The following is a 21,993-nucleotide window of genomic DNA, read 5'->3' as shown; positions in this document are numbered from 1 at the left end:
ATTTCCTCTCTTCTTTTTCATCTGCTGTTTGTGTTTGAGCTGTACTTAGAAGCCACCGAGTGAAAGTGGGGTCTGCCTCTGCATCCAGGAGAAGCTGGTGGTCTAAACAGACATGGCAGTGACTGGGAGGGGAGAAGGAGACTTGTTTGACACATCCTCTGATCTGATCACTGACTTAGCAGGCAAAAGAAGTGTGCAAACCTCTCTGGTTTCAGTAGAGGATTTGCTGATGGGGCCACGTGGGACACCATTAATTAAAGCAGAGAAGAGGAGCATCAGCAGAAGGGGAAACTGGGCAAGGGAAATGACGACGCTACGAGCGTGGGAAGGCTGAGCTGCAGCCTGGAAGGAGGTTAGCTGTGTTTAACATTCTTAAAGTTGGCTTTGGCACACAAAAAAATAAGTAGGGCAACACTGATGAGACCTCCTAATGGCACACAGTTGTGAGGCAGCACCAATAAAAGAGGAGGATCAGGAGACTGCAGAGGAAGGAAGGGATTGACCTTGACTGCTGCGTTCAAAATGGGAGGAACGTTTCCAGTCCCGAGTTCTAGGCCTGGGATTCATCACCAGGAATTTTTGGATATGGTATGGGAGCTCCTTCTTAGCTACAAGGATGATTAAGGGACTTGAACATCTCTCTTTGGAAGAAAGACCTGGGGCTGTTTAGTCTGGAGAAGGATGAGGGGATTTTATGAATGTCTATTAATATCTGAGGGATAGGTGTCAAGAGGAAGGGGCCAGGCTCTTTTTGGTGGCACCTGGTTATAGGACAAGGAATAATGGATATAAACTAGAACCCAGGAAGTTCCACCTTAACATGAGCAGAAACTTCTTTACTGTGAAGGTGATGGAGCACTGGAACATGCTGCAGACTCTACTTCTCTGGAGACTTTCAAAGCCAGCCTGGATGTGTTCCTGTGTGGCCTGCCCTATGTGATCCTGCTTTAGCAGGGGGGTTGGACCCAATTATCTCTGGAGGTCCCTTTCAACCCCTAACATTCTGTGATTCTGTGATTCTCAGGTTCTTTCATGTTGTTCTCCTTCCTAGGCTATAACTGCATAAGAAGGACAACAACATGGAGGTCCTGGTTATCAAAGGGTGAAAGGATCCAGATGCATCTGTGATGTCCACAAACATGACAGTTGAGTCTCAGGAGAAGTGGGGACTTCATCCTCCAACAGTGTGCATCTGTCTTTAAGAAAGAGTGGTTTCATCTAGCAAGAGTTGGAGAGCAATGGTTGGTACAGAGAATAAAAAGGAGACTAAAAACTTTGGATGTGGTAACTACAGAGCCAAATGATGTGGACACTGTGCTTGGAGACCAGCCAGAGCAGTGACCTCCAGACAGGAGAAAAGCACTAAGGTAACCCACTGCCAACCAGCCAGCAGACTATTACCTGTCCATTGACTCAGACTGAAAATGAGATGATGATTGCCAACCACCAGACCAAGGTCTTTGCCAACCCTTCCAGCTGGCATCATGCAATTGTGGGCCCAGGTGAACCTCAGGAGGTTCCACAAGAGCAAGTGCAGGGCTCTGCCCCTGGGCTGGAACAATCCTCACTATTAATACAGACTGGGGGAGGAAGGGATGGAAAACAGCCCTGAGGAAAAGGCCTTGGGGGTGCTGGTGGGGGAGAAGCTGGACAGGAGCAGGCAGTGTGAGCTTGCAGCACAGAAGGCCAAGGGCAGCCTGGGCTGCAGCCAAAGCAGCGCTGGCAGCAGAGCCAGAGAGGTGATTCTGCCACTTTGCTCTGCTCTGGGGAGACCTCAGCTGCAGTGCTGTGTGCAGGTCTGGAGCCCTCAGCACAGCAAGGACCTGGAGCTGATGGAGCAGGTCCAGAGGAGGGCCAGGAAAATGCTCAGGGGCTTGGAGCAGCTCTGCTGTGAGGCCAGGCTGAGAGAGCTGGGGGTGTTCAGCCTGGAGAAGAGAAGGCTCCAGGGAGACCTTAGAGCAGCCTGCCAGTACCTGAAGGGGGCTACAAGAAAGCTGCAGAGAGACTGTTTGCAAAGGCCTGCAGTGATAGGATGAGAGGCAATGGCTTCAAGATAGAGCACAGCAGATTTAGGTTGGATGTTAGGAACAAGTTCTGCACCATGAGGGTGGTGAAACAGAGGAACAGGTTGCCCAGGGAGGTAGTTGGGGCCCCTTCCCTAGAGATATTCAATGTGATGCTCAACAGGACTCTTGGCAACCTGCTCTAGTTGAGGATGTCCTTGCTGAGTGCAGGGAGGTCAGACTGGTTGACCTTTGGAGGACCCTTAGAGCCTGGACCATTCTATGATTCTATGATTTGTTGAATTCCCTATTTCTAAGACAAAGCCTTGGGTGTTACTTGTGAAGACAAAATAACAGACTAAACACCTGGACTTACTGTTTCAAAGGGTCACATCCAGTCCTATGTACCTAAAGGTCCCTGCTGAGGTGACACAACTGAGCTGGAGCATAGGAAAAACTAATGAAGTATATTGAGTGGAGTGTGTCCTGTTGGAGCATGTCTGGAGCAACAGAGCCTGGGAAGGGTCTGGAGAACAGGGCTGGTGAGGAGCAGCTGAGGGAACTGGGAGGAGACTGAGGTGAGAGCTCATTGCTCTCTACAACTCCCTGAAAAGACATCATAAGGAGGTGGGGGTTGGTCACTTCTCCCTCATATCAGGTCATAGAACAAGAGGAAATGGCCTCAAGTTGCACCAAGGGAGGTTTATGTTGGGTATTAAGAAACATTTCTTTCCTGTAAGAGTGGTCAGGCACTGGAACAGGCTGCCCAGGGAGGTGGTGGAGTCACCATCCCTGGAGGTGTTCAAGATCTATGTGGCCATGGCACTTGGGGACATGGTTTAATGGCAATGGTGGTGTTAGGTTGGCAGTTGGGCTTGATGATCTTAAAGGCCTCTTCCAAATGAAATAAATCTGTTATTCTATGACTCCATGACCTACATCTCACCTCCATCTCTTCCTCTTGCTCGACCCTGTCCTCCAGCACACACAGACCAGCCCCAGCTTGCACACAGTCAAAGCAGAGAACTTCAGTATTGTCCACACTGCTGAGCAGGTCCCAGTTGGCTTTTGGGCCTGGATACTGTCCACCTCAATGTGATGGTGGCATATGCTGCAACCTGGAGACAGAATCATGGAATGGGTTGGGTTGGAAGGGACCTTTAAAAGGTCACCTAGTACAACCCCCCTGCAGTAAGGAGGGACATCTTCATCTGAGATCAAGTATCTGTCACTTGGAGATACTACCACCAGCCTGTCTCAGTTTGTGGACTGTATCCAGAGGACATCAGGGACTGAAAGGGGATCTAATAAATGTTTATCAGTATGTGAGGGCTGGGGGTCAGGAGGGAGGGGTCAGGCTCTGCTCAGTTGCTCCCTGTGATAGGACAAGGGGCAATGGATAGAAACTACAGCAGAGGAGGTTCCACCTCAACATGAGGAGAAACTTCTTCTTTGGGAGGGTCACAGAGCCCTGGAGCAGGCTGCCCAGAGAGGTTGTGGAGTCTCCTTCTCTGGAGACTTTCCAGCCCCATCTGGATGTGCTCCTGTGTGACCTGTGCTGGATTCTAGGGTCCTGCTCTGGCAGGGGGGTTGGACCCGATGATCTTTGGAGGTCCTTTCCAACCCCTAACATCCTGTGAGCTGTGATCCTGTGACATCAAGACACAGAGAGTGTCAGGATGCCTGCATGTCTGCAGCACCCATCTCCACCCTCTTTGTGTCCTCCTAAATACAAGGCCTGTCTCTACTCATGGTTATTACATAGTCATCCAACTGGACCTTGTGGTATCAGCAGATACTCTGTCTCCTCCTGATACTAAAGGTATGGATCAAGTAACTGCTGAGCCAGAGCCCAGCCTCAGCCAAGGCTGCCAAACATCTCTCTGAACCACCTTTTCTGGATGGAAGGAAACATCCTGCCCTTTCCCATCCATCCAACAGCAAAAGGGAATCCATTTCCATGGGTTGCTTTAGAGACACTCTTATCCAGGCCTAGTCATAGAATCACAGAATGGTTGGGGTTGGAAGGCACTTTCAAAGTCCATCTAGTCCAGGCCCTATGCAGTCATCAGGGACATCTTCACCTAGATGAGGTTGCTCAAAGCCCCATCCAACCTGATCCCTGTTTCCAGGGATGAGAAGTTCATACCTGAAGTGACCTTAGGAAATTAAATCTACCCAGGAATGTTCTTTGGTACTGAAGCCTGGGCCAGACCATGGTCACTCTACTAAACTCCTTTAATCCTCAAAACAAGCTGTTTGCACCCAAACTCCTTGTTGGAATCTGTTCTTGGCTCACATCCATGCCCAAACCCAGTCTAGGAAGTGGACTAAGGACTATTTCCACAAGGGACCTCTGGAGATCAACCCCTGCACCAGAGCAGGTTCACCCAGAGCAGGTTGTATAGGACAGTGTCCAGGTGGGCTTTGAATGACTCCAGAGATGGAGACTCCACCACCACTCTGGGCAGCCTGTTATGCTCCTATGAGGAGAGGCTGAGGGAGCTGGGGTTGTTTAGCCTGGAGAAGAGGAGACCTTGTTGCTGTCTACAACTACCTGAAGGGAGGTTGTAGCCAGGTGAGGGTTGGTCTCTTCTCCCAGGCAACCAGCAGCAGAACAAGAGGACACAGCCTCAAGCTGCACCAGGGGTGTGTTTAAAAAGAGCCTGGATGAGGCACTTGGTGCCATGGTTTAGCTGATGAGATGGTGTTGGGTGATAGGTTGGACTGGATGATCTCAGAGGTCCATTCCAACCTGGTTAATTCTGTATTGGGTGTCTCAGTGAGGTGGGCCGTGTCCTCCACTGGAGATCTTCAAAACTAGATTAGATGAAATCAGTTTGGTGTGGCTTAGATGTATCACCCTCTTCCTTAGAAATGGGATATGGACCAGATGATCTTGGGATGTCCTTCCAGACTTCCATTTCCATCACTACAATGATGGAGTAGAGAAACATAGAATAGTTTGGGTTGGAAAAGACCTTTAAGATCATCCAGTCCAACCATTCTCTGACTCTGCCAAGGCTGCTGCTAAACCACGTGCCTCAGCACCACATCTCTGCCTCTTTCAAAAACCTCCAGGGATGGGGATTCAACCACCTCCCTGGGCAGTCTGAGACAGTGTTTGAAAACCCTGTCAGTGAAGAAGTTTCTTCTAATCTCCAACATAAACCTCCCCCGGTGAAACTTCAGGCCGTTACCTCTCATCCTATCACTTATTACTTGGGAGAAGAGACCAACCCCCACCCGGCTCTAACTTCCTTTTGGGGAGTTCTACAATGAGATCTCCTCTCAACCTTCTCTTCTCCAGACTGAACAACCCCCAGTTCCCTCAGTTGCTCCTCACCAGCCCTGTTCTCCAGACCCCTCACCAGCTTGGTCCTTCTCTGGACCTGCTGCAGCCCCTCAATGTCCTCCTTGGAGTGAGGGCCCAAAACTGAGCACATTACTCAAGACACTGCCCTCACACAGCTTGCCTCAGCACTCCTACATGGACATCCCTCCTTAAATGATCTCCTCTGTGTCTCACAAAAACACAGAGTGAGTCTCCAGCACTGACTCATTCATCTCTAGAGCTACTACACATTCTCATCTGCTCCACATCCTTAGTACCTCCAGGGCTCGAGATGAATGACAGAACATTAGCAACAGGCACTTCATTAATACTAGAGGCAGTCCAAAATTTCCCATTGAAGCCTTCCTTTTGCTTTATTTCCTCTGGTAGGGAAGGCAATTGGAGGGCAAACAAAATCATTTAAAAGAGAAGATCATTTATTTGGTCTGTATGTATATGCATGGTCTGTATATATCTGGTCTCTGAGGTGGATTGCAAACAGGCTTGACAACAGACTTCAGAGGGTCATCATCAGTGGCACAGAGTCAACTTGGAGGCCTCTGGCCAGTGGTGTTCCCCAGGGATCAGTGCTGGACCCAGTTTTATTCAGTATCTTTATCAACAACCAGGTTGAGGGGATTGAGAGTACCCTCAGCAAGTTCCTGATGATACAAAACTGGGGGCTGGCTGACACCTCTCAGGCTGTGCTGCCATCCAACCAGATCTGAACAGGATGAGAGCTGGGTACAGGCAAACCTCATGGAGTTCAATAAGGACAAGTGCAGGGTCCTGCATCTGGGGAGGAGTAACAGCAGGCACCAGGACAGGGTAGGGGCTGCCCTGCTGGAAAGCAGCTCCATGGAGAAAGATCTCAGAGCCAAGGGATCCTGGGGTGCAGCAAGAGAAGTGTGGCCAGCAGGGCCAGGGAGGTTCTTCTCCCCCTCTGCTCTGCCCTGCTGAGACCACAGCTGCAATCCTGTGTCCAGTTCTGGGCTCCCCAGTGCAAGAGAGACAGAGACCTGCTGGAGAGAGTCCAAGGGAGAGCCAGGAGGATGCTTAGGGGACTTGAGCATCTGCCCTGTGAAGAGAGACTGAGAGCCCTGGGGCTGTTTAGTGTGGAGAAGAGAAGGCTGAGAGGGGATCTGATCAAGGTCTATCAATCTCTGAGGGGTGGGTGTCAAGTGGAGGGGGCCAAGCTCTTTTGGGTGCTGCACAGCAATAAGCCAAGGAGCAATGGATACAAACTTGAACATAGAAGGTTTCAGCTCAACAGGAGGCAAAACTTCTTTGGTGTGAGGGTGCCAGAGCCCTGGAGCAGGCTGCCCAGAGAGGCTGTGGAGTCTCCTTCTCTGGAGCCTTTCCAAACCCCCCTGGATGCCTTCCTGTGCAGACTACCCTGGGTGATGCTGCTTTGGCAGGGGGGTTGGACTGGATCATCTCTGGAGCTCCCCTTCAACTGTCCCACACCACATCCTGGTCTCCAAGCTCTTGCAGGATGGGTTTGATTGAAGGACCATTCAGTGGATAAAGAACTGGCTTGATGGCCACACCCAAAGGGTGGCTGTCAATGGATCCATGTCCAAGTGGAGGCCAGGGACAAGCAGAGTCCCTCAGGGATCAGTCCTGGGACCAGGCTTGTTCAGCATCTCTGTGGGTGCCATGGACAGTGGCACTGAGTGCACCCTCAGCAAGTTTGCTGCTGACACCAAGCTGTGTGGTGCAGCAGACACGCTGGAGGGAAGGGATGCCATCCAGAGGGACCTTGACAGGCTGGAGAGGTGGGCACGAGCCAACCTCATGAGGTTCAACAAGACCAAGTGCAGGGTCCTGCATCTGGGTCAGGGCAATCCCAAGCACCAATACAGGCTGGGCAGGGACTGGATGGAGAGCAGCCCTGGAGAAAAGGCCTTGGGTGTGCTGGGGGAGGAGAAGCTCAACAGGAGCCAGCAGTCAGCACTTGCAGCCCAGAGAGCCAAGCACAGCCTGGGCTGCAGCAAGAGAAGTGTGGCCAGCAGGGCCAGGGAGGGGATTCTGCCCCTCTGCTCCATTCTGGTAAGACCTCACCTAGAGCACTGCATCCAGTTCTGGAGCCCCTATTACAAGAAGGATCTGGAGGTGCTGGAATATGTCCAGAGAAGGACCTTAAGGATGAGCAGAAGGCTGGAGCACCTCTGCTGTGAGGACAGATGGAGAGAGTTGGGGTTGTGCAGTCTAGAGAGGGGAAGGCACCAAGGAGACCTAATTGTGGCCTTCCAGTATCTGAAGGAGGCTACAAGAAAGCTGGGGAGGGACTTTTGAGGCTGTCAGGGAGTGATAGGACTGGGGGGAATGGAACAAAACTAGAAATGGGTAGATTCAGATTGGATGTTAGGAAGAAGCTCTTCCCCATGAGGGTGGTGAGAGATTGGCACAGGTTGCCCAGGGAGGTGGTGGAAGTCTCATCCCTGGAGGTTTTTCAGGCCAGGTTGGATGTGGCTGTGAGCAACCTGCTGTAGTGTGAGGTGTCCCTGCCCATGACAGTGGGATTGGAACTGGCTGATCCTTGAGGTCCCATCCAACCCTGACAATCCTGTGATTCTATGAATGCACTGTGATACTGTGATTTCTGGTAAAACTACAAGCTTATCTTTTTGGTGGAGAACTTGAAGAGAAGGTTTCATAATGTTACTTCCTTGGGGAAAAATTCCTGACCTTACTACTCATCTGACACCCTAGAAAGGGCTGAAATTTCCCTTTTCCATCCTTTTTCATCTTTTTTTTTTCCCCCTTCATGGAATAAAGGTAACACAAGGAGAAGACTGAAAGATGAAGAAGGCAGAGAAAAATAAACCACCCAGGACACACCCAAGGTCAACCCCAGCCCTCTCCATTCCCCTCCACCCATGCAGCAGGAAGTAAAGCTCAAGGTATTCAGTACCCAGTAGAGATACACCCCTCCATGATACCACCAGCTCCTCCTGTTCCTCCAAACCCCTCCATGATGCCACCAGCTCCTCCTGTTCCTCCAAACCCCTCCATGATGCCACCAGCTCCTCCTGTTCCTCCAAACCCCTCCATGATGCCACCAGCTCCTCCTGTTCCTCCAAACCCCTCAATGATGCCACCAGATCCTCCTGTTCCTCCAAACCCCTCCATGATGCCACCAGCTCCTCCTGTTTCTCCAAAGCCCTCAATGATGCCACCAGCTCCTCCTGTTCCTCCAAATCCCTCCATGATGCCACCAGCTCCTCCTGTTCCTCTAAAGCCCTCAGTGATGCCACCAGCTCCTCCTGTTCCTCCAAAGCCCTCAGTGATGCCACCAGCTCCTCCTGTTCCTCCAAAGCCCTCAATGATGCCACCAGCTCCTCCTGTTCCTCCAAACCCCTCCATGATGCCACCAGCTCCTCCTGTTCCTCCAAAGCCCTCAGTGATGCCACCAGCTCCTCCTGTTCCTCGAAAGCCCTCAATGATGCCACCAGCTCCTCCTGTTCCTCCAAAGCCCTCAATGATGCCACCAGCTCCTCCTGTTCCTCCAAAGCCCTCAATGATGCCACCAGATCCTCCTGTTCCTCCAAAGCCCTCAATGATGCCACCAGCTCCTCCTGTTCCTCCAAAGCCCTCAATGATGCCACCAGCTCCTCCTGTTCCTCCAAAGCCCTCAATGATGCCACCAGCTCCTCCTGTTCCTCCAAAGCCCTCCATGATGCCACCAGCTCCTCCTGTTCCTCCAAAGCCCTCAGTGATGCCACCAGATCCTCCTGTTGTCATCACGTAATTAAACAAGGAAAGGCTCCACCCAACACCAACAGCTTTGCATGGAGCTACAAAGCCTCCAGTATGGGCCCTGGCTCTTTTCTAGAAGTCACATCAGCCACACAAACTTAGCATCCCTACATGATATAGGACACCCCAGGCCTTACTTGGTCCTTCAGGGTCCAGAGGCCACCATGAGAAGCAGGACTGCAGAGCAGGCCTGGACATGCAACCTGCTTTGGGGGGTTGTGGAAACTGAGGCAAGAAGCACCTTGGGGCTGGAACCTGTGTCACACCAGGTGACAGTGGTGGCTTCCAGTACCTCAAGCCCAGAAGAACAACAGGAGAATGATGCCCTGGAGCTGCACCCTGACCCCAGCCCAATTCCTGATGCACTGCATGGGCTCAGGTAGGTCACTCAGCACCTCTGCCTCAGTTTCCCCACAGCCAAAGAGGAAGAGTCACAGAGCAGTCACTGGCAAGCAGATGCCACCATGTGTGACTCGATCATCTTCAACCCCACTTACTGTCAATGGATGGAAGTCCCTTAACTTGTGGAAACCATCAGGAAGGAGCATCTCAGCCCACTGTGGCCCTTGGTTTGCCAAGACAATTTAGAATCACAGCATCACAGAATGCCTTGGGTTGGAATAGACCCTCGAAGGTCATCTTGTCCAACCTCCCTGCAGTCAGCAGGGACAATTTGTTGGGGCATAAGTACCTAAGTAAATCCCAGATTCAAATATGTAAGAAGTGTGTATTGATAATCTAAAGGCAAAGAGGAATAAGCCCAAGATGAATAATACGGAGGTGGAGAAAAATAACACAAATAGATCTTCTTTATTCTGTAGGATCTCTGGGCACAGACAGCCTCTTGCAAACAGGCAAAGCCCTGTCCTAGCTGCTCTGGCCTCACTGGAGGCATCTGGGTTCAAATGCTAACGCAGGCAAATCGTCCCTGTCTCGGTCTGGGAGTAGCCTCCATCCCCCATGGTCATCACCTCTGCTCTGGAGGTCCAGGCAGACCTGGGAGGAGGTCACAAGCACACAGCTTCTGCAGTGTTGATTTGTCTTGGTATCAAGAGGTTAGGAAAGGGAATTCCTCCTTTTAGCATAGACTTCCCTGATGACCTTGGGCTGGCTGCTTACTCTGTCCCATGCTCTGTACTCTCACCTCAGGGGGACAGAGTGAGTTGAATAAATCATTGCTGGTGTCCCTTTGGTTTCACCAAGGAATTGTTCCTCAGCCTCGGAGCATCACATTACGCTGCTCTGCAGCGGTGGCAGAGGGCTGTAAGGAAATCTCCCCCTTGCTCTCTGCTGCTGGGGAACCTTCCTCCATGCACAAGCCCCCCAAAGGCCACGGAGAACAGGCCCCATATCAGCCATCCTTGCTCCTCTCTAACAAAAGATCACCAGGAGGTAACTTAGGTTGCTTGGTGGCCCATAAGGGTTGTTCAAACAGGCTGTGGAGTCTCCATTCGTGTTTGAAACCCACCCAGCAGGGACTCCTGGAGCAGCAAGGCTCTTGAGAGTAAGAAGGATTTGGAGAATTTGGCTTTTAGAAAGAACCCAAACAATAAACAACACTTAAAAGATGCCTAAGTTGAACAGAAAATTAGAACAATTAGCCCAAACATCACTCATGCGTTAATGAAGAAGTGCTTATGTTCCAGGGCTGAGCATCAGAGCAAACACTTCTCTTCCAATATGCCTCAAGGAAGGAAAACATGGAAGTGGGAGAGCAGATAAGGACCCAAAGAGAAAGAGAAGCCCTGAGGGTGTCCTGGAGGAGCAACACAAGGAGGGCTGAAACCTTCAGATTCCTCTTGGGTTCAACATCTGAGCTGCCCCAACCCCTTTGCATGGAGAGGACACTCAAGCCAGCCTGTATGGATTTGCTGGAGCAGACAGGAGGGATGGCACATGGAGGGATGATGGGAGGGTGAGCAATCTGCATTTCAATATGCAAATAACCAAGCCTAATTATCCTTTACACCAGCAGAGAAGAGCAACACAACAGCTCTCCAGCCCTAGGACAGCTTTCTGCTGTAGAATCATAGCATCAAAGAATCTTAGGGGCTCTATGGGACCTCTGGAGACCACCTAGTCCAACCCCCTGCCATCACTGAGCTGCAGACCTTGGAAGATGACCAGACAAAAAGCTGAGTCAAAAATCACAGCAGGCCAAAGCAGACTGAAGGGCTGTGTTACTTAACCCCACACCTTCCAGCCCTGCAAAAGAGAGACCTTGAAAACCCCTGGCTGCGTCCTCATGTCTCGACCAACCATCACCACCACACCTGGATCCACCTGAGCCCACAGCATCCCTCTCACCCCAAGGAAGAGCCTGAGAGGACACACAACTACAGCCAAAAAAAAAAACCCAAGCCAACCAAAATCTCCACTGCCTGAACCATTTCCCACCCGAGGACGTGGGAAGGTTGATGATTGCCAGCTCTGCCATGGCCCTGGTGGGACAGAGGAGTCCAAACCCAGCTTCACTTTAAACCTGAATGGATTCCCTACCCATCTGAGGGCAGGGTGCCACCTCTGAATCTCCCTGGGGAAGGAAAACCAACCGTTCAAAGGCATAAACACCTTGGCAACCACACAGGTAGAGGGAGGAGGAGGAGGAAAAAAGGTTGCAGTGACACCTTTGTCCCAACAAACCCCACCTTTGCTCTCCCTCCACCCCAGCCTCGGTGGCAGTGGGCTCTGCCAAGGAAAGCTCTGGAAAACACAACTGCAGCAAAGCCTCCTTGCAGGGCAGCTACTCCAGCACTTTTGTTTTGCATTCCCAAGGCATCCAAGCCCCCTTCAAGCCAGAAAGAAAGAACAACAGCAGCGCACGACGAGGAGTTCCGCGCTCCGCATCCCGAACCCTAATCGCTTCCCGGGGTGAAATGAGGGCATCTCATTCCCAACCGGGGTGGGGGGGGACGATGGAGAGGGGTGGGGGAGAGACAGAGGGATGTGAGCTGCGTTAAACATGGCAGCATCCAACAGCTGCCCCACCCAAGCGGCCTAGGACGCGTGTCACCTGCATCCCAGGATGCTTTGTCTAGGGGGATGCTCCCAGCCTGGGGTGCTGCGTGGGACCTTCCCATGCGTGTGCCCCACCTGCGGGTGGGACCCTGGGGATGCAGTGATGTGGTCAGGATGCCTGGTCCTGGGGGTTGGCTGCACCACGGCAGCCGGGGGTGAGCTCGGAAATGACCGGCAGCCACCGGTAACATCCCAGGGATGCGATTCCAAACCTCCTGCTGAAACCAAGGTGCTGGGAGTCGCTGCATTTGTGGATATGGTCGGGAAGGAGGGGGCGGGGGGCAGAGGACACAGGAAGCTGCTGCAAAACCAGCGGACAAAAAAGACCACGGTTTCACCACCTGCACAGCAGCTTCCCAAACCCCAGCAGGGACAGCCAGAGGTGGGGAATTTTAAGGACATCCTCCCCACCCCCCACCAGCAGAAGGGAGATGAGAAAATCCCCCCCCCCGCCAAATATTTCCAAGCTGTATTCATTCACCCTACTCCCAGGGTAAGGGTGGGCATTAAGGAACTGGAGAAGGGCTGAGGGTTCACCCAACTCCCAGGATAGGGATGGGCATTAAGGAACTGGAGAAGGGTTGGGATGGAGTAACAGGGGGGGTAGGGTCTCACCTGTAAGACGAGCTGACCCCCGCCGCCACCTCCTCCTTGATCTGCCTGTTGAGAGCATCGGCGGCCGCCCTGCCCCCGCCCGCCTCCTCCACCTTCTTCCGACCCTTCTCTCTCCCATCCCCGGCCCGGATCCCTTTGGGATGCTCATCCTCCACCTCAGCATCTTCCTCTTTCTTCTCGGGAAGAACCTTCCGTCTTTTCTCTTGAGCTGGTTTCTCCGGGGAACCGCGGTCCAGGGCAAGGACCGGGGAAGGTCCCGGTTTAGGGATCCAGGGATGATCCCCGCGTTTAGGGATGGGCCAGGCACGGAAATCCTTCTGGTACTGGGTCTCCTTCTCGAAGGGGGTATCCGAGGGCTGGTATTCGCTTTTGGGTTTGCAGCTGGGTTCCGGTCGTTGCACCTTCCAGGGTTTGTAATCGTGTCGCATCACCGAATCAGCCGGGGGAGAGGCGTGGGGAGCCGGGCCGGGGCGGGTAGCACCGGGAGCCGCTTCCCCCACACCTCCAACCCCCGCCGCTGCCGCCGCCTCCCCACCGGGCTGGGTTTCGATGGGGGCAGAGGAGCGAGGAGGAGGAGGCTGAAGAAGATGATGCGCGGGAGCGCCGGGATGCTCGGTGGCCTCCGAGTATTTGGTGAAAACGAGAGGGACAGCGATGTCGGCTTTGTCCAGCTGGTTCCAGAAGCGGGCGATGCAGCAGGCGCGGGTGATGCAGGGCCACGCCATGGCGGCCCCGCGCAAGGAGCGCACCCGCTCCGCACCGCGCTCCGCGCCCAGGCAGCGCCGGGCGCAGGCAGGCAGGGAGCGGGGGGGGCGGGGCGAAAATGGGCCTGGTCACGCCCCCCCGCCGCGTGAAGGGGACTAAAGGGGCGTGGCCGACGGGGCGGGGCTTGTGCTGCGTGAGGTAGGGTGGGACAGACCTTGAGGGCTGGGCAGCAGCACCCGTGAACGTATATGAACACGCAGAGTCACACACACGTCAGACATGCCCAGGCATGCACACGCCTGCAGAGTCACACACATACACATGCACACACACACACACACGTCAGACATGCCCAGGCATGCACACGCCTGCAGAGTCACACACATACACATGCACACACACACACACACGTCAGACATGCCCAGGCATGCACACGCCTGCAGAGTCACATGCATGCACACACATGTCAGACATGCCCAGGCATGCACACGCCTGCAGAGTCACATGCATGCACACACATGTCAGACATGCCCAGGCATGCACACGCCTGCAGAGTCACACACATACACATGCACACACACACACACGTCAGACATGCCCAGGCATGCACACGCCTGCAGAGTCACATGCATGCACACACATGTCAGACATGCACAGGCATGCACACGCCTGCAGAGTCACACACACACACATGCACACACACACACACACACGTCAGACATGCCCAGGCATGCACACGCCTGCAGAGTCACATGCATGCACACACATGTCAGACATGCCCAGGCATGCACACACCTGCAGAGTCACATGCATGCATGTAAGACACATCTCTTGCATGCACATACATAGAGAGTCACAAACATGCACAGAGACATACAAGACACACTCATGCATGCACAGAGATGCACAGACACACCCCTGCAAGTGCACACATGCAGAGTCATGTAGGACACCTTGATGCAGCATGCATACACACTTGCACAGTCACACGTGTGCACAGACATGTCAGACATGCCTCAGCACATGCATATGTCCACACACAGAATCACAGAATCAACCAGGTTGGAAGAGACCTTCAAGATCATCAAGTGCAACCAATCACCCAACCCTATTTAATCAACCAGACCATGGTACCAAGTGCCTCATCCAGGCTCTTCTTAAACACCTCCAGGGACATTGACCCCACCACCTCCCCGGGCAGCACATTCCCATGGCCAATCTCTCTTTCTGTGAAGAACTTCTTCCTAACATCCAGCCTAAACCTCCCCTGGTACAGCTTGAGGCTGTGTCCTCTTGTTCTGATGCTGGTTGCCTGGGAGACCAACCCCCACCTGGCTACAACCTCCCTTCAGGTAGTTGTAGACAGCAATAAGGTCACCCCTGAGCCTCCTCTTCTCCAGGCTAAGCAACCCCAGCTCCCTCAGCCTCTCTTCACAGGGTTGCCCTCCAGACCCCTCCCCAGCTTTGTTACCCTTCTCTGGACACCTTCCAGCAACTCAACATCATTCTTGAATTAAGGGGCTCAGAACTGTACACAGTACTCAAGCATGTAAAAGCATGCACAGCCACACACATGTCAAACACACCCTGCATGCATTCACACTTGCACAGGCACACATAAGACATTTCAGTAGTTTAAGGGGCCTCTACGAAACATGGGGAGGGACTCTTTATCTGGGAGGATAATGGCAGGACCACAGAATCACAGAAACATTCAGGTTGGAAAAGACCCTCAGGATCACCAAGGCCAACCCAGATCCTTACTCTACAAGGGTCACCCCTAAACCATAGCCCCAAGCACCGCATCCAAACCACCTTGAAACACATCCAGGCTTGGGGACTCAACCACCTCCCTGCCCAGCACATTCCAGTGCCTGACCACTCTTGACATGAAAAAATGTTTCCTACTGTCCAGTCTAAACCTACCCAGGCACAGCTTGAGGCCATTCCCTCTTGTTCTATCACTAACGACCTGTGAGAAGAGACCAGCAACAGCCTCTCCACAGCTTCCTTTCAGGTAGCTGTAGACAGCAATGAGGTCTCCCCTCAGCCTCCTCTTCTCCGAACTAACCATCCCCCAGCTCCCTCAGTTGTTCCTCAGATGCAATCATCAGGCCCTTCCCCAGCTTCCTTGCCCTCCTCTGCTCTGGCTCCAGCTGAGAGATGATGTTACCAACTGGAAGAGGGTAGATTTAGATTAGATATAAAGATGATTTTCTTCACCATGAGGGTGATGACACACTCAAACAGATCTCCCAGAGAAGCTGTAAATGCTCCCTCCACGGAAATGTTCAAGGCCAGGTTGGATGAGGCCTTAAACAATCTGGGCTAGTGGAAGATGTCCCTGTCCATAGCATGGGGGTTGGAACTGGTTGATCTTTAGGGTCCCTTCCAACTTAAACATTTCTATGACTCACAAGTTGGATTCACAACCCCAAATGCCACCTGGTACTTCCCTCCTCACCCTGTTTTCCAGCCTTGTCTCCACCTTCTCCCTTCTGACCTCCATGCCATCCTCTATCTTCCCTCCATTTCCCTCTCTACCTGCATCTTTCTCTTCATTCTCTGAACCAAATAAAGTCATTTTTAGCCTGAAGGGCCTACAGGAGAGTTGGGGAGGGACTTATCACAAGGGTTTGTGGTGATAGGATGAGGATGAAGAGGAATGGATTGAAGCTGGAAGAGAGGAGACCTTCTTCACACCATCCTCCATCTTCCCTCCATTTCCCTCTCTACCTCCATCTTTCTCTTCATTCTCTGAACCAAATACAGTCATTTTCAGCCTGAAGAGCCTACAGGAGTGTTGGGGAGGGACTTATCACAAGGGCTTGTTGTGATAGGATGAGGAGGAATGGATTGAAGCTGGAAGAGGGGAGATTTAGACTGGAGATTAGGAAGAAATTAGAGGGAGTGTCTACTGGAACAGGCTGCCCAGGGAGGTTGTGGATTCCCCCATGCCTGAGGTGTTCAAGGTCAGGCTGGATGAGGCTTTGAGCTACTTGGTTTAGAGGGAGGTGTCCCTGCCTATGGCAGGGGGCTGGAACTAGAGGATCTTTAAGGTGTCTTCCAACCCAAACCATTCTATCAATCTATGAATCTACAAACCTTTCTCTGAGCTTCCCCCATCTGCAGCTAACCTCAACTTACCCCAGAATGCTTGGTCATGCATTACTTGGTAAGAAAAGGCAGGGGAGAAGCTGCTCAGTGAGGTTTTGCAGTGTCAGGAGACTCTGCTCTGCTCTGCAGATGCCAGGCAGACCTGCATGGTGATAGAAGCTGCAGAAGAAAAAAACAAACCAAAGTTGCTCATCATCTCCTGCAGTCAACCTTCCAGTTCTATATAAATCTTGAAACGTGGTCACTCATCCACTTTCAGGAATCAGCTACGGAGAGAATTTAATCTCTTACATCAAGTCAAATCCATTAGCTCTAATCAGCAGAAGTGATGTGCTGGCTGCAAAGCTCTCTCCAAGAGGATGGGAGTTAAAGAAATAAAAATGCCTCTGTGTTTAAATTACAATCACCACAGCAGAAAGCAGGAGGAACATTCTCCTTCTCCAGCCTCTTCTGGGAAAAGAACAGAGCCAAGCATCACGCCACAGGGCGGGATGTTGGTCTTGGGGTTGGCCAAGGACATAAGTGGCACTCAGCAGTGGATTATAGAATCATAGAAGTGTGTCAGTTGGAAAAGACATCTAAGAACATCGAGTCCAACCATCTACCTAACACCACCATGGCCATTAAACTATGCCTCAAAGTGCCATGGCCACACATCTTTTTAACACCTCCAGGGATGGGGACTCCACCACCTCCCTGCCAGCCTGTTCCAATCCCCGACCACTCTGGCAGGAAAGAAACTTCCTAATCTCCAACCTAAACATCCCTTGGAGAAACTTGAGGCCATTTCCTCTCATTGTGTCTCCTAACCCTAGGGAGAAAAGCCCAACCCCCACCTCACTCCAATCTCCTTTCAGGTAGCTGTAGAGAGCAATGAGGTCTCCCCTCAGCCTCCTCTTCTCCAGACTAAACCCCGGTTCCCTCAGCTGCTCCTCACCAGCTCTTCCCCAGCTTTGTTGCTCTTCTCTGGACAAGCTCCAGCACCTCAATGTCCTTCTTGGAGTGAGGGGCCCAAAACTGGACCCAGTATTCAAAGCATGACCTCACCAGTGCTGAGTCCAGGGGATTGTACCACTCTGGGGCACAACCCTGCCAGAAGTTTGCGTGATGCCAATGGCACCACAAAGGGATGCAAACCAGAGCAAGCCCAAGCACTGATTTTGGGTAGACCTCCAAGCGGTGGTTCCCTATCCCATCCCTACTGAGATCTGCTGGTGTGGAGACAGGGAATAGCTATGAGGTTCTCTTGTGCACTAATAACTTGGATATTTTAGGAGCTAATTAAAAAGGGGCCTGGTGAATTTTCTTCTCCAGGCATCCTCAGACGAATCCAAGATGCTTTCAGTCAAACTTCAGCTACTGGAGACCATCCTGGGGCAGTTTTCATAGTCTCTCCTGCATTTCATGATGGCAAGAAGATGCTGCCACCATAACAGCCTGCCCAGATGTATGCTTTTCTCAGCTGGATGTGATGTCAAAGAGGATTGGACTTGCTGTCTTGGACCACCAGCTGACATCTCATCATGTCCTGACCTGTACAGCGGTACCCACCAGTTTTTGTAGGCAATAATGTTCTGGCGTTGTAGGAATCATAGAAGGTTTGGGTTGGAAGGAACCCTTCAAGGTCATACAGTCCAACTCCCCTCCAGTCAGCAGGGACAGCTGCAACTATATTAGGTTGCTCAGAGCCCCAGGGAACCTGACCTGGCATGATTCCACCTCTCTGGGCAGCCTGGGCCAGGGTTTTACCACCTTGAGCAGAAAACTTTCTGCCTGCGAAGAGAGGCTGAGAGCCCTGGGGTTGTTTAATCTGGAGAAGAGAAGACTGAGAGGGGATTTAATACATGTTTATAAATATCTGAGGGCTGGGGGTAGGAGGGAGGGGACAGGCTCTGCTCAGTGACAAGACAAGGGGCAATGGATATAAACTCCAGCACAGGAGGTTCCACCTCAACATCAGAAGGAACTTCTTCACTGGGAGGGTCAGAGAGCCCTGGAACAGGCTGCCCAGGGAGGTTGTGGAGTCTCCTTCTCTGGAGACGTTCAAGCTCCATCTGGATGTGTTCCTGTGTGACCTGTGCTAGATTCTATGGTACTGCTCTGGCAGAGGGGTTGGACTTGATGATCTTCAGAGTTCCCTTCCCACCCCTAACATCCTGGGATCCTGTGATTTTACTACCCACTTCTGAGTAAGTGTGGTAAATCTACTCTTTGGGGTAAATCTCCAACTCATTGGGTGGTGCAGCCCAAACCCACAATAACTGGGCTTCAGCTCCATGGTCCAAAGGTAGGTGAGATTCCAGCTCCAAAGCTAGACCTGAACCACACCTTGAGAGCCTCAAGTGAGCTGTGTTCAACTCCACACTACCCCAGGGAGATGAAGGCAATCTCCATTGACCTGTGTTTATTTTCAACAGCAGCACTACCTCTATGTCCTTGCCCATGGCAGGGGTGTCCCAGGAACTCACCCAGCTTTGCAGGTGATACCTGCACCAAAAAACCCTTACCTAAATTCCTCCTGTCCCCAAAAGCAGGGGCAAGAGAGCATGATGACACTGCAGCTTGCAGGAGGATTTATAGCGGTTCCTCACACCTTCAATCACTTTGTAATCACACACCACTGCCAAGAAGGAGGACTTGCCTGGGGTGTTCTTGTTTTCCTTGTCAACTTTTCTGATTCACACATGCTGGGAGGATGCTTCAAGGCCAAATGGGATGGGAGCCAAGATGATGATGATGATGATGATGATAATGTTAATAATGATAATGATAATAATAATAATAATAAGTTATCTATATCTGAGTGTTACATAAAGAAAAAACAATGAATTCCCTGAGTGCTTGGGGAAAAAAAATTCAACTGATAATTCAAGGACATAAGATTCTGAAACAAAAATTACTGCCCTAACACAGCCAGATGCCAGAAGAATCATAGAATTGTCAGGGCTGGAAAAGACCTCAAGGATCATCCAGTTCCACCCCCCCTGCCATGGGCAGGGACACCTCACACTACATCATCTTGCTCAGAGCCACCTCCAGCCTGGCCTTCAAAACCTCCAGGCATGAGGCTTCCACCACCTCCCTGGGCAACCTGTGCCAGTGTCTCACCACCCTCATAGGGAAGAACTTCTTCCTAACATCCAATCTGCCCCTATCACTCCCTGACAGCCTAAAAAGTGAAGTGGTTTTGGAACAGGTAGAAGGTGGAATAGAAGGCTAGAGACTCTGTTTTGATAGAATTTGCATCAAGAACAAGTAGCAGCAGCAGAATTGCTTCTCTCACGTCCATGCTCTTATCCAGATGGACAAAGATGAAGCTTGGTACAATTGTATCACATAAGTTTGGTGTGGTGGGAAGATCCCCAGCAAGGAGAATGTTGCAGGGAAGATACCTCTACTGCTGGTGGAGTGATCATAGAATCATATAGACATGCAGTTGTTTCATTTGGAGAAGACCTTTAAGATTATTCAGTCCAACCATCCTCCAGTTCTACCAGTATGATGCTAACCCATGTCCCTCAGCACCACATCTCTCCATCTTTTAAACACCTCCAGGGATGGGGAATTCCACCAACTCCCCGTGGAGCCTGGTCCAGTGCTTGAGAACCCTCTCAGCAGAGAAGTTTCTTCTAATATCCAATCAAAAACTCCCCTGGTGCAACTCGAGAGCCACTTCCTCCTCTCATCCTGTCACTTGTTACTAAGAAGAGACCCTAATGGGACAGGAAGAAATGAGAGTCAGAGAAACTGCTGGCCAAGGGCAGCCTGGGCTGCAGCCAAAGCAGTGTTGGCAGCAGAGCCAGAGAGGTGATTCTGCCACTTTGCTCTGCTCTGGGGAGACCTCAGCTGGAGTGCTGTGTGCAGGTCTGGAGCCCTCAGCACAGGAAGGACCTGGAGCTGATGGAGCAGGTCCAGAGAAGGGCCAGGAAAATGTTCAGGGGGTTGGAACAGCTCTGCTTTGAGGCCAGGCTGAGGGAGCTGAGGGTGTTCAGCCTGGAGAAGAGAAGGACACCTAATAACAGCCTTTCCAGACCTGAAGTGAGCTACAAAAAGTATGGAGAGATACTGTTTGCATAGGCCTGCAGGGACAGGACAAGGGGCAATGGCTTCAAAGTAGAGAAGAGCAGATTTAGATTGGATGTTAGGAACAAGTTCTTTACCATGAGAGTAGTGGAACACTGGAACAGGTTGCCCAGGCAGGTAGTTGGGGCCCCATCCCTGGAGTTATTCAAAGTGAGGCTGGACAGGGCTCTGGGCAACCTGAGCTAGTTGAGGATGTCCCTGCTGAGTGCAGAGGGGGTTGGACTGGATGACCTTTGGAGGTCCCTTCCAACCCAGACCATTCTATGATTCTATGACAGCTACTAAACCTTCAGCTTCCTTCTGATAGTTTTGCCTACTGGAGGGTAAATTGGTTTTGTGGAAAATTCTATCAGTGTGAGTGACTGAGAGGCTTTAGGGAAGAAAACAAGAAATTAGAAAAGGGCTATCAATCATTAGAGAAGAGTGACCTGGAGAGAGATTCTACCTCTTGCTTTGGGGCACCAAATCCCACAGAGTCTGCTTGTGGTGAGGACTCAACAAAGAGCTTTGCCCAGCTTCTTCTGCAGAATAAAACAGCAGTGTCTTGGCTTCTTCTACATGCCACTGCACTGCCCCTTGCATTCATCCCTTCAGACATTCTAGTTGAGGATGTCCCTGCTGACTGCAGAGGGGCTTGGACTAGATGACCTTTGCAAGTGCCTTCCAACCCAGACCCTTCTATGAGTCTATGATTCTCAGTCCTGCTCCTGGTCAGGTGTCCTCCATGTGCAACCTGCCTCACTGTGCTGACTTGCACAGCCTGGTATCTTCAAAAGCCTGCAGCTTGGTGACTCAAGGTTTTACTGGTTCCTCCTGGCACTCCGAGATGGACATTGATCAACTGAGTCGCAAGGGCCTCTGGTAAATGGATTACAGAGGATGACCTATGGAGGGATTAAAGGAACTTAATGTTCCCAGACTAAATGCAAGCCACAGGAGATTGGATAAATGACTATAAATAGCTGAGAAGGGAAAAGCCAAAGATAATGTAGTTGGAGCTACATCATGGGCCAAAAGCATTAGGAAATAAGGAGAAATGGTTGAGAAACATAGGGAAAATGGAGGGGAAAAGGAGATTTAAAAGCCATAGAGGTGAAAATGAAGCAATAAATGTAACTTAGCACCAAAATTTCCCAGGAGGTGCTAACATGGGACTTAAGTGATCATTGCTGGGTGGTCTCAGAGGTCCCTGCTCTATTTATAGTCGTAGCTCAGTGATGATCTCTCTCTGATGCTCCCAAGGAGAGCATCCACGATAGTTTGTCCACAACTGAAACCCAAGTCAACAAAGAGAACAAGGGAAGGAAAATATAATTGGCTAGAGAGCCAGATGGGCCTTTTGGTGGGTAGGTCCTG

At 51.5% G+C, this 21,993-nt stretch overlaps 1 protein-coding gene across 1 annotated transcript in view; it reads right to left on the bottom strand.

Annotated features, from left to right (window-relative positions):
• The window catches only part of MAP6 (microtubule associated protein 6), a 64,292-nt gene extending 50,748 nt beyond the window's left edge, over positions 1 to 13,544 (bottom strand). Inside the window, exon 1 of the mRNA XM_009902908.2 lies at positions 12,733 to 13,544. Coding sequence (XP_009901210.2) covers positions 12,733 to 13,457 — 725 coding nt within the window. The 5' untranslated portion in view covers positions 13,458 to 13,544. The remainder of the gene's footprint in view (positions 1 to 12,732) is intronic.
• Between the last annotated feature and the right edge of the window lie 8,449 nt (positions 13,545 to 21,993).

Source organism: Dryobates pubescens, chromosome 10 (assembly GCF_014839835.1).
Source record: "Dryobates pubescens isolate bDryPub1 chromosome 10, bDryPub1.pri, whole genome shotgun sequence".
NCBI lineage: Eukaryota > Metazoa > Chordata > Aves > Piciformes > Picidae > Dryobates > Dryobates pubescens.
This window is presented reverse-complemented; position numbering and strand designations above follow the sequence as displayed.